Source organism: Anolis carolinensis, chromosome 2 (assembly GCF_035594765.1).
Source record: "Anolis carolinensis isolate JA03-04 chromosome 2, rAnoCar3.1.pri, whole genome shotgun sequence".
NCBI classification, from domain to species: domain Eukaryota; kingdom Metazoa; phylum Chordata; class Lepidosauria; order Squamata; family Dactyloidae; genus Anolis; species Anolis carolinensis.
In genome coordinates this window covers 105,279,930-105,292,825 of record NC_085842.1, presented here as the reverse complement: position 1 = coordinate 105,292,825, position 12,896 = coordinate 105,279,930, and the positions used below count along the sequence as shown (strand labels likewise).

Here is a 12,896-nt window from a genome sequence, read left to right as displayed (position 1 = left end):
TCACATTTTGTTGTTTTTCAATAAATATCTCATGAGTCTCAGCCAATTTAGCATAGTTTATGACTGCAAAAACAAAGTTCCTGGAGTATAACAATTACTTTCAAAGGAAGTACCTCACAATTAAACAGGAAACAACACTTTCAAACCAGGAACAGAAAAAAAGATCAAATTTTGTTACCTAGTGTTATGTTGTTCGCTGGATAGAACAAAAAAATCATTGTGTAAAGAGCCTTCTTTCTGCAGTATTTGTTTACATTCATTCTATTTTTTATTAGATACTAGCTTTGCCCGGCCACGCGTTGCTGTGACTTATGGGAATCATTTGTTGGCCAGGTGGAATAGCAGTGAATAGCCTTGCAGCCTCAAAGCCTGGCCGTTTTCTGGAGTAGCTGGAGTAGCACTCTCAATCAAAGAGCCGCTTTGAAGCCTGGCTACTTCCTTAGTAGGGGAATCCTTGTTTGGCCAGCTTGAACTGCATTGAATAGTCTTGCAGCTTAAAAGCCTGGCCGCTTTCTACATAGGGCATCCTTTCTAGGCCTGGTTGTATGGGACAGAATAGCCTTGTGGCTTCAGAGCTTGGGGGTTTTCTATCTAGGGGGAATCTTGGTTGGCCAGTTTGAATAGCAATTAATAGTCTCAGTGTGGCAGGTATGAATGCTGCAATTAGCCACCTTGATTAGCATTTAATGGCCTTGCAGCTTCAAAGCCTGTTTGCTTCCTGCCTGGGAGAATCCTTTATTGGGAAGTGTTAGCTGACCCTGATTGTTTCCTTTCTGGAATTCCCAATTTCCCTGCTTTCAGAGTGTTTCTCTTTATTTACTGTCCTGGTTTTAGAGGTTATATTGTTCTGTATTATTATACCACAGTAATTATTTCATATTTCAGTAGAGTCTCACTTATCCAACATTCATTTATCCAATGTTCTGGATTATCCAATGCAGTCGACCTTTTAGTAGTCAGTGTTTTTGTAGTCAATGTTTTCAATACATTGTGATGTTTTGGTGCTAAATTTGTAAATACAGTAATTACTACATAGCATCACCGCGCATTGAACTACTTTTTCTGTCAAATTTGTTGTATAACATGATGTTTTGGTGCTTAATTTGTAAAATCATAACATAATTTGACATTTAATAGACTTTTCCTTAATATCTTCTTATTATCCAACATATTCGATTATCCAACGTTCTGCCGGGGTGTTTATGTTGGATAAGTAAGGCTCTACTGTATATTTATAATCTTATATTATCTGCTTAGAACTGGATTATAAGAGGCTCCTTCTACACAGCTGTATAAAATGCACACTGAAGTGGATTATATGGCAGTGTGGACTCAAGATAATCCAGTTCAAATTAGATAATATAAGATTATAAATGGGTAATATAGCTGTGTGGAAGGGCCTTGAGTTTACACTGCCTTATAATCCAGTTCAAATCAGATAATCCGTATTTTATAGGCAGTATGAAAGAGGCCTGATTGAAGAGACCCTGGCCACCATTAAATGGCTGATTGGGTTGCTAGGAGACAAAGTGGGGGGGGGGGGAGCTTAGCCTTCTTACTGGCAGCAATGGGAAAGAAACAGTTATTCCTCTCCCTCTAATTAGGACTTTATTTTTCTTGTTTTTTTATGCAAAAACACAGACCGGATGGCTATGTCTTTTGTGGCCAAATTTGGTGTGATTTGGTCGTGTAGTTTTGTTGTTTAAGTTAAGGGGAAAACTATCAGAACATTTTTATATAGATGTGTGCATATGTATGAGAAAGAGAATGAAACACTTCAGCAGCTGTTAAATTATGTTGTTTCTTGTCTTGCTAATCAAAGTCATCATTACATGTTTCTTTTCAGCTGTTGACCGGTCAGTTTCCGCTAGTCTGAGTGATGCTCGAGATGCATTGGTGAATGCTGTCATAGATTCCCTCTCTGCCTACCGCTCCTCTGTCCTTACCATTCAACAACCTGGTCTCATGGCCCCTGTCTCATTACGTCTCTTCCCACTGTATGTACTGGCCCTCTTAAAACAGGTAAGAACCAATTTTAAACTTCCATAGGTATAGATAAACATATACTGCAGACAGATGACATCATTAGTCTTTAGAGGAAGCCTGCACAACTTGTGGCTCTCCAGCTGTTTTGGCCTCCAGCTCCCAGAAACCCTACCCAGTTTGTCCAATGGCCAGGAATTCTGGGAATTGGAGGTCAAAACAGCTGGAGGGACACATGTTGTGCAAGCCTGCTTTAGAGTAACACTTGACAAAGTTAAGAGTTTGACATGCGGGGGGGGGGGGTATCTAAAGATCTTGGCTTGAATCTGTATAGTTGTATGATTTTAGACTATAAAATTCTAAATCATTTTACATTATTCTGTACTGTTTTAATTTCCTTTTTTCTATGTATATATCCCTGAAATTTTGCATTATAGCATGAGGTACAAATAGTTAGTTTATTTATCAAGTAAACCATAGAAAATAAAACTATGTTCTACACAAAACAACAAATCTAGGAATAACTGTTTCACATTGGCTGTTGGCTTCTGTTGGATCACTGGTATTCATGCTGCTTTAAACTAAGAAGTAAACCAAGTGTCTAAAATCACATATTCTCTAGGACATATTCCATTTTACCTTTGCCTTTTACTTTTCTAGTAACAGAGTAAATGCTGTAATTTTTTTGTTCACAGAAAGCATTCCAAACTGGGACAAACACACGTTTGGACGACCGCATCTTTACTATGTGTCAAGTGAAAAATCAACCTTTAGTGTACCTCATGCTTATGATGCATCCTAGTTTGTACAGAATTGACAATCTCACAGATGAGGTAAGGAATTTATTTTTAAATTGCCCTGTAAACCCAAAGTGCATTTTCCTCTCCCCTGGCTATTATGCCTTGCTTGAACTTCTGTCAAAAGCCTTTTTAAAAGTAAGGTTACAATAGTTCTTTTCTGAGGGCCAGTGTGGTGTAGTACTTTGAGTGTTGGACTGCAGCCCAAGAGGCCTTAGTTTAAATCCCGATCCGTCATGAAAACCCACTTGGATTACCTTTGACAAATCACACTCTTTTGGCCTCAGAGGAAAGCAAAGGCACATACACCCCTGAACAAATCTTGCTAAGAAACTCTGTGATAGGGTTGCCATAAGTTAAAAATGACTTTAAGCCATAACAATTACTTTCCTACATATTCATTGGACACAGGTATGCATCTCTGTTTACTTTCCATTAGAATGTGGGCCTTAAGTACCCGATACTAGGCTTCTTGGGATATTTTCTCTCATTTGCCCCTTCCCAGCCTGACTGGTATTCTTTTTGAAGCTGGAGTATTCTGCTGACAGTCCAGAGCTTTGCCAGCATGACTCCCTGAGGACTTTCTGTTGTTGTGCTAAAATATGGCATGATAACTCATCCTTGGGAAGAATGTGGAAATTCTAGAGTTGCTTTATGCCATCCTCTGGAAACCATCTGCATCCAGGTATAGGACAAGCAGATGGGTTGTGTCTAGTTCATATTGTCTGAATTTTCAATTTTATCGACAGTCTTTCTGTGTGAAGTATAAAGTTATATTTCAAAACATAGAAAATCTAGGGAGCACAAGATCCATATATTGAAGTTTGGATTGATTTGTGAACTGCAATGAATTTTATGCTTACAGTTAATGAATACAACACAGATGTTAGCTGATACAGTAGGAACAAAGTCTGAATCATACACAGCTCTTCAGTTACAGCTTTATAAGAAGAAATGCTGCAATTTCTTTGGATATACATGTATTTTAACATATAAAATGGTTTAAAGTTCTACAAGCTGACATTCTTTCAAGAGGGAAATACCAATTGTGAGGATACTCTAATGGGGGGTAACCTGTGTAAACAATAGTATATATGTTGAAAGGAACAAGAACTTTATTTCTGTTGCTAATCAGGGTATGACTTCCAGCCCATTTGTACTTTGTATACAGTCTGGCAGCCAGACTGTCAGCTATTCAGAAATGGGTATATTTTAATACAAATTTAATCTGTATATTTGTTTAAGGGGGCCCTCAACATCAGTGACAGAATGATACCTCAGCCACCCATTCTTCAGCTGTCTGTGGAGAAGATAAATAGAGATGGTGCTTACCTTATGGATGCTGGCTCTGTAAGTAGTAGTAGTAGTAGTAGTAGTAGTAATAATAATAAAACTTTATTTATATCCCACCACCATCTCCCAGAGGGACTTAGGGCGGCTCACAAAACACTCAAGGTGTGACACAAAATACAAAAATCCAAAACAAAATATAGACAATAAACAGTCAACACAACATCATAAATTCACAGTGCCACCGGTAAAAACAATAAAATACAGCAATTGCTAGAAATAAAACAGGAGTATTTGACCTCAGAATTGTAAAGTGCTAAAAGAGTCTAATGGTCTTCATATGTATTATAAGAGAGCCTAAACATGATTGAAGGCTTACCTGTTTTCAGTGTTGATCGTTTATGTAAAATGTAAATGTATTACATTATTCTTTCTCATGGGTGTCTTTTGTCAGAGAATAGTTGAGACAAGAGTGCAATGCACAGGCTAATGTTTTTAATCATCCATGTCCAATAGGTCATGTTTTTATGGATTGGAAAGAATTGTGGGCAGAACTTCATCAGCCATGTCCTTGGAGTTCCCAACTATGCATCAATACCACACAATATGGTGAGAATACACATAGACCTGTGACTTTAAAATGATGAAAAAAATTCCCATATCACAGTGAAAGTGCTAGTTGTGTCCCAATCTGGGAAAAACAGGCTTCAAATATGTAGTAATACCAACTAGATTTTTGCATGACTGGTGTACAGAGAAAGCTGACATCAATCCTTCTGGTTCTGATCTTTAAATGTTTTTTACAAGCTGCTGAATTGTATCTTCCAGTAAAGATTTACCATTAGATAAACCAGCAACTGTTTCATATGATATTTGTGTTCAAGTATGTACATAGCTTATTACTAATGTGTATTGAAGAAAGGGGACAGTTCTTGAAGTGAGCTTCACTTGTGGCTATCCAGTATCCTTGTTCCCTAACAGCATTGTGGTGACTCAAGAGGCTGTTTTTCTATTGTGAGTAGGCTTGAGAAGGAGTGATTGAAGGAATTCTGAGGGTATGTTGTACAGAAGTGTACACCCATTAGAAAATGCATAGTGGCAGAGAAAATGCAACTAGGAAAGGGTTTTGGCCCTTTTCACTCCCTGATCCCAAATGAATGAAGGACCTACATTTTGCAGGTTCAAGGAGATAAATTTAAATCAATGCTGTAGTGCTGCTCCATGCACTGAATACATACATTTGTGATAGGATTTCATTTTGCTTTCAACAGATACATCTTCCAGAACTTGACACAGCTGAATCTTCTAGAGTGCTTGCTTTTATCTCATGGTTGAGGGAGCAAAGGCCATTCTTTTCTATATTGTACATACTAAGGTAAGCCACATTTTTGGACTTCTTCAGCGTGCAAATTGAGAACAGGTTGCAATGCTGCTTCCCAACTAAGTTGCAGACTTATGCTTTTTAGTAAACCTTATAAAATACGGTATAAAAAGGACTTGCTTGACAGAGTGTGTATATAAATGTATTCGTTACAAGAAAGACGGCAGTGTAGCAGGACTGAATATTTGATGGCTTATAAAGATGGAGAAAGGGGTAATCCGATGGTTAAGAGCCATTTTGCAAGTAGTAAGAAATACACATAAAATCCTTACAATGGCAAAGATTTTGCTTTCATTGTTGGAAGTTATTTTTCTGTATGCTGCTCTATTCCACATATGGAGCTGTCCCTGATGTTGGTGTGAATGAAGAGAATTCCATTCCATTGTTCAAAAAGCTATCTTAGAGTTTCTGTGTAGGTTAAATACTAAACTAGCATTGTTACAAAAATTGTAAACTGAACTTATGAATATCACCTCCAAACAGGGCCATAGCCAGAAAAAAAATTGGGAGGGGGGTGTTGAAACTTTTTTTTAGCGAATCATGAAGAGTATTTCCATAACGCAAAATATTTTAGTAATCGGGCTCCATCGATAAACTTCAGTAGATACTCAAGACAGATAAACTTCCATGGGCACTCATGGGGATTTGATTAACCAGTTAAATTCATGAGCAAAGCAGGTTTTTTTACCGGAAAAATTTCGGGGGGGGGGGGTTGCACCCCTAACCTCCCCCCCCCTTGACTACAGCCCTGTCTCCAAATCCTCCCATTGTCAGCTTGGCAGCACCACAAACAAAGGATTTCCATTTCCAAGGCACTGCAGATTGCATTGCTGGGGAATGTCACCTGAAGCTCTTTCCCAGTTTTGGTGTGCCTTGGCACAAACGAGGCCCTGAGAGGTCACTCCAGATGCTGTTTTTGATCTGCCTTGTGAGGAGGAGAGTGCTGCAGATAGAATTTCCCAGTGTACTCATCTGCAGTGCCTCAGAACCTTTCAGGCTGATGCACCACTGTGCTGAAAGGGACAGGTTTTGTCAGATGTCATTATGATGGCAGAACCCACCTTTGTTTATATATTACGATGCATCACCTTGGCCATTGATATGCATTTTGACAGATTCTACATCTTTGAAATACTGTTTTAGGAATGAAGAATTAAACATGGATGATCTGCATTCTCACTCTCTTCTGATTTTATTTTGAAGGGATGAAAGTCCATGGAAACCAAGTTTCCTCCAAAACATGATTGAAGACAGAACAGAATCTGCTTTATCATACTATGAGTTTCTTTTGCATATTCAGCAACAAGTGAATAAATGAACCCGCTGTGACATGGCTCATCCAGTCAAAGGATAATAACTGTGTGCAGAACACTTGTGTTCATAATGCTCCTATAAAGATTTTGGTCTAATGCCATTGACAAGAATCTCACTGTGATTCCCTCCCAAAATAATAAAAAAGGCAAAGCAAATAAAGGACCACAGAATCATAAGTATACTATTGTGCAGTTGTACATTAAACAATTAAAATCATTTTGGATATGTTGGATGCCTTTAATTTGCTACACAAAGTTTCATCGTAAGCTTCAGCATGAGTGATAAAGGTAATATTGAAAAGATGAAACTTTGTTTTTGTTAAAAATATGTTTTAACTTTATTTTTGTTTTTCTGCTTTGTTTTGCTGCTAGAATTACAACCTCCCAGAGCTGAGTTGCAGGGAAATTATATTGTCTTGAATATATGTCAGTCATTGAAAACTGCCTTTTAAAAGGAGCAATGAAAGCATTTGTTGCGAAGGAGAGAAAATATTTAGAATGTTTAACAAATCTAGTGTCCAGTACTTTTTAACACTGATTACGATGGGATGGGGAGAAATGAGCTTGTAGTGGTCTAACAGGATTAAAAATGAATATTAGAATATTCATTTAAAAGTCTATAGGATGCATCAGTGTTCTAGTATCTAAAAGAACAATACATTTTCATTACGCCCAATAGGAAGTATAATCAAGTGGCCTGATTCAGTTTCAAAGATTATTAACGTGGATGTTAACATGGTGTCTTTAATCTTGATTCATTGAAAGTAAATAGGGGAACAGAGATTTCAACTAAAATGTCATGACCATTTTATAAGTTACATTTGATTAGATTTAAAGTCACATGTTTATAATGTGTTAAGATTTTTCTTAGTAAAAGAATGTTTATTGATGAAACTAAACAATACACAATATACTAGAAACACTACCAAATAAATCCAGAGCGGCATCTAATTAAATAGTAGCAATTTTGATATTTAAAGGGTTGGGAGTGAACTAATTTGTGATTTTAATGGAGAAGGTTTTGAAAAATCCTACTTCATGGGCAAAAATTATAGATTTTGCTTAGTTATAAGCGCATAGGATAAATGTTAGTTTTATTCATACCCTGAAATCTAATGTGAATTAAATCATGACAAATAATATTAGTACATTTAGAACACCTGAATAAGTAACTTGCAGTAGCAACATCTTTTTTCAGTGATGTAACTTGTGACTGCCATAGTTATCTTCTTTCACCCTTACTGTCAAAAATAGAGTTTGGGAAAAATTACTTCACTCACATCTTTTTGGACATTCCTTCTGTTAAACAAGAAGTGATTAACTAAAGTCTCCCCACTTCCAGAAATGGGTACATACATGTACAAAAGGTCACCGAGGTTCTCTGAACAAACAACTGTGTTGATAAACCAACATTTGCCTTGACAACACTCACATTTCCTGCTAATTTGTCCAGAGTGGTCTATGCAAAACTGCTTATGGAGTTGCAACTCTTATGTTACAGAAGGGAGGGGGAATCTCTATTGAAAAAGGATTAAAATACCTGTTGAAATCTACTAAACTGAAGTATTTTCTTGCTGCTGCCATGCTTTTTAAGGCTCTATTTTAGTTATTTAATGAGAAATATTGATAATCCGCTTTGGGAGCATATGCATAATGGAGAATCATCCACTGGGTGCCTCACAATACATCCTAAGCCTGAATAGTAATGTTCTAACACAGTCCTAGCAATCTTCCAAAAGTGATATACTCAAAGATACAAACTTCTGTGCCTAGATTACTTTTCTCATTCAGATATACAGTATGCATAAAGTGATGCTGTGCATCCTACACCTCTCATCGGATATGTGCTTTCTGCACACACACAATGCTGAAACTACCAATAGCGCTGTTAGGCTTGATAAGGGTTTATTCTGAAGAGGCTCTCTAATATGAAATACCATGTCCAACTTTCTCCCATCTGCAGACATCTTTAGTTTGGAATGGGAGGGGGAGACACTTGGCTTAACTTTTTGAAAGCCAGTGTATTGGGCTAACTAAGAAATATGTCTCAAGACATACAGCCCTTACCATAATCTCTGGAAGGGATCCTTTAACAGTCATTGCATCTTATCTGAATAGAATGCTTTTTAGAATATTCATACTCGTTTTTGCAGTACTGAATTTTCTGATTTTATTCCTTTATAGTAGGGAAATAATTGCTTTAACTTACATTTTAATAACAATTGCAAGGCATATCTATGTGTCAAAATGCCTATGCTGTAATTTAAATTTGTTGATTTTAATGTCTAACAGCTATTGTAAGCAAGAGCGGCCCTGATACATCCATCTTTGCATGGAGCTCCACAGCAAATGTTCTCTATTTTTCTAGCTCAATATTTTTAAATAACTCAAATTGATCAAGATGTTCAACTCAGTCAAACATCAGCATTTTAATTAGTACTTACTTTTTATTATTTGCATCTGACTCAAGTTTGACTGTTTTGCAATAATGAGGATACAATGTCCTTTTATTCAGAATTCACTTAACAGAATATATAATCGGATCCAGATTGTTAAGGGACCATCAAATGTGACAGAACTTCTGTTTGTGAGTTAACAATTAAATCCTTCCAGTCAATTTGATTTTGTAAAGTAGTGTAAAATACTGTAATTAATTAATCCTTGTTTTCTGAACTCTGACATTGATTTTCAGTGTGAAAATGTAAACCATGCTCTTCTGAATTGGAGGCAAGGTTTTACTTGTTCCCCTTTTTACAGTTTGTAATTTTCACTGTTTTATTCCTGTAAAAAGTCATTTGTAACACATGCAAATGCTTATTTTAGCTGTGCTAATTTATCAAATTTGGCTACTCAATAAAATTAATTGAAAGAGCTTACATAAACTTTATTAGTCCTTTTTATATATAAAAAAGTTGGAAACTGCAGAGAACGTGAGTATTCCATGACTGAAATGGTCTTAGGTATGGTAAGAAGTCATTCTATGCATGATCAAATTAACAACAGCTTGCCAGATTTATATTGTACATTACTGCATTTTTGTCTTTGGAAACAGTTTAAAATTTACCCATTCTTCTAATGTTGTAGAAAGCCTCACTGAATTCCACAAGATTTACTTCTAAATACAGAGCTATAGACTTATCTGATTATTAAATCAAGCTGTGATGCTGAACTGCAGACCTCATACTCTGGGTATGAGGTCATACAAAACAACCTTTGACTCTGGGAATTAAAACAAGAATGATCTATTTGAATAATTATATCCTGTAATTTTTTCCTGTAAAATGAATGCCAGTGCATTCTAACCAGTATCATAAAAATAAAAACTCAGTTGGTATGTAAAGGTTTCAACTGTACAAAGTTAGAATAGTGTAGCATCCTGCAGAAATGTCACTAATGTGGATCTTCCTGCACAGCTTTCTGGGCAAAGATTCATCATGAGGACATACCAGGTAAGTAACGGCGGGCTTTGGTACTTCTTTGGTAACACTGGCTTCAACTTTTTCAGATGCAGATACATTTTGTTAGAAAAAATTAAATCCTGGTTTGTTCAGGATTCATTGAATCATTGGGGGACGGATATCAGTTACATGTACATTGCCTATGTTATCCTCCACCTTTTTCTATTTCCACTAGTTTAGGTACCTGGTGATGCCTAGGCTAGGTAATTTGTAACATTATTTATTAGAAAAGATCAGTCTTTGCTTTTGTTTTTTATGAATGCACCCATTAGAAAATGCACAAGGATTGTGTGTGAACTACAACTCCCAATATTGCAGGTCAATTCCCCACAAACCCTGCTAATATTCAAAGTTGAGTATGAGTGCCAGGTTTGGTCCAGATCCATCATCAGTTGGTTCACAATGTTCTTTGATAGCGGGTGAACTACGATGTCCAAAATCGTGGGTCAATCACTCCCAAACCCCACCAGTATTCAGAGTTGGCCATTTTGGGTCTGTGTGCCAAGATGGCATACAGATCTGTCATCGGTTGGGTTCATAGTGCTCTTTGGATGTAGGTGAATTATAACTCCTTAAATTCTAGGTCAATTTTCTTCAAACCCCTCCAGTATTTTCTATTAATCATAAAATAGATTTAAGGACATATTTCAGAAAATGCTAAATACATTTATTTACATTAAAAAAATACTGTATACTACACCCTAGCATTTTATTGCAAATGCATATCTGATTTAGCTTCATTTATAGGTGCTTAGGAAGTGACCTTTTTTGGAGCTCTAAGGGTACATAATATATTGTATATACAGTACATGTAATATTAATATTATAATGTAATACAATGTAATTATAATTCACTATTATAATTGTATATATTACATGCAATATTACTAATAATATTGAAATATAGTCATATAATATAATATATTGTATGTATATATACTTGTAAACCGCCATGAGTCACCTTTGGGGTGAGAAGGGCGGGATATAAATGTCGCAAATAAATAAATAAATAATACATCTATACTGTAAAATTAATGCAGTTTGACACCTTAACTGTCATGGCTCAATGATATGGGATTTTGGTTGTTATGTTTTTCCAAGTCCTTTAGCCTTCTCTTCTAACGAGGGCTGGTGCATCACCAAGCTACAAAACCCAGATTTCTATAGTATTGAGCCCTGGCAACTAAAGTGATGTCAAACTGCATTAATTCTAGAGTATGAGTGTACCCCTCAATCCTATGAGGAGTCATCACTTGCTTCATCCATAGGTGGAAGGATCCATTGTGATCCCTTTATTCATAGTTTCACATATACAGCTAGGGTGCCTACTGGGTCTATTGATAACCACTCAAACCAAACACATACTACAGATCATAAAATATTACTAGTAGATATGATGGTGCTCAATGAACAAATGTGTGCATGAAGTATACAGAAATTAATATAACCTGAAGACTATCCAAAAAAGTCTATTGAAAACGGTTGTCAAAGAAGTTGTTCTGTTAGTCTTTTGTAACCTAAAAAGCAGGCCAGGCTTGGAAGGGGGGCGGGGGAGGAATGAACTATTCCTGTATTATCCCACTCTCTCCTTTTTTTTTTTTAGAACAAGCCTTTTGCAGTTTTGTAGAGACTGCTAACCTTCAAATAATTGGAAATAATGACAAATAACATCAGAAACTGCAGCCTAATAATATGTGGAATCCTACCCATGATTTTAAAAGAGGGAATTATAGAAGGCAAAGGGATCAGGTGGGGTCCCTGGTGGCACAGTGCATTAAAGCGCTAAGCTGCTGAACTTGCGGACCAAAAGGTGCCATGTTCAAATCCCGGGAGCGGAATGAGCACCCGCTGTTAGCCCCAGCTCCTGCCAACCTAGCAGTTCGAAAACATGCAAATGTGAGTAGATCAATAGGTACCGCTCCGGTGGGAAGGTAATGGCGCTCCATGCAGTCATGCCAGCCACATGACCTTGGAGGTGTCTATGGACAACACCGGCTCTTCAGCTTAGAAATGGAGAAGAGCACCATCCCCCAGAATCGGTCACGACTAGACTCAACGTCAGACCTTTACCTTACCTAAGGGATCAGGTGGAAGTCATACAATTCTCACCCCATGGGGAACTCAAGGCGACTTGCAGCTCCAGCAAGATTCCATGGCATTGAAAACATAATAAAATATATCCCATCAATTAAAACAATTAAAACTGTTAAACAATAAAACACATAGAACAATAAACAAATTAAAAACTTAAAGTGCATAATTCCATTCATTTAAAATCCTTGCTCATAATCCTTATTCAGACTGTCAAATTCCATGATGACTTATTCTTCAAACACTTATGTGCAGAGCCAGGTCTTTATTTATTTTTCTCTAAAAACCAGAAGAGATGGGGCCTGCCTGAGGGGGCCACCACTGAGAAGGCCCTGTTGTAGCGGAAACCAGACTTCCCCTCTTCTCGGCTTGTGTGTCTGTGCGGACGCAGTGGAAGTAGGAGACAGACAACTGGAGGTTTTTTCCAAAGAAAGCAGTTTACTAAAAGTTTCCTGCAGCTGCAGAGGTTCATCCCACGCACAACTAGATGCTGAAAAGGGAGAACCCCGCAGACAGGGTCGAGTGTCTATTTATACAATTCAGTGGGTTCAGTTTTACGACCGCCCACATATCAAACCATTGG

The 12,896-nt window shown here is 37.1% G+C and overlaps 1 protein-coding gene across 2 annotated transcripts in view; it reads left to right on the top strand.

Annotated features, from left to right (window-relative positions):
• The window catches only part of sec24a (SEC24 homolog A, COPII coat complex component), a 41,149-nt gene extending 34,168 nt beyond the window's left edge, over positions 1 to 6,981 (top strand). For both annotated transcript variants that reach the window (XM_008115511.3, XM_008115510.3), the window contains exons 18-23: positions 1,847 to 2,022; positions 2,679 to 2,816; positions 4,026 to 4,130; positions 4,587 to 4,679; positions 5,342 to 5,445; positions 6,655 to 6,981. In XM_008115511.3, coding sequence (XP_008113718.1) covers positions 1,847 to 2,022; positions 2,679 to 2,816; positions 4,026 to 4,130; positions 4,587 to 4,679; positions 5,342 to 5,445; positions 6,655 to 6,769 — 731 coding nt within the window. In that variant the 3' untranslated portion in view covers positions 6,770 to 6,981. The remainder of the gene's footprint in view (positions 1 to 1,846; positions 2,023 to 2,678; positions 2,817 to 4,025; positions 4,131 to 4,586; positions 4,680 to 5,341; positions 5,446 to 6,654) is intronic.
• The last annotated feature ends 5,915 nt before the right edge of the window (positions 6,982 to 12,896 follow it).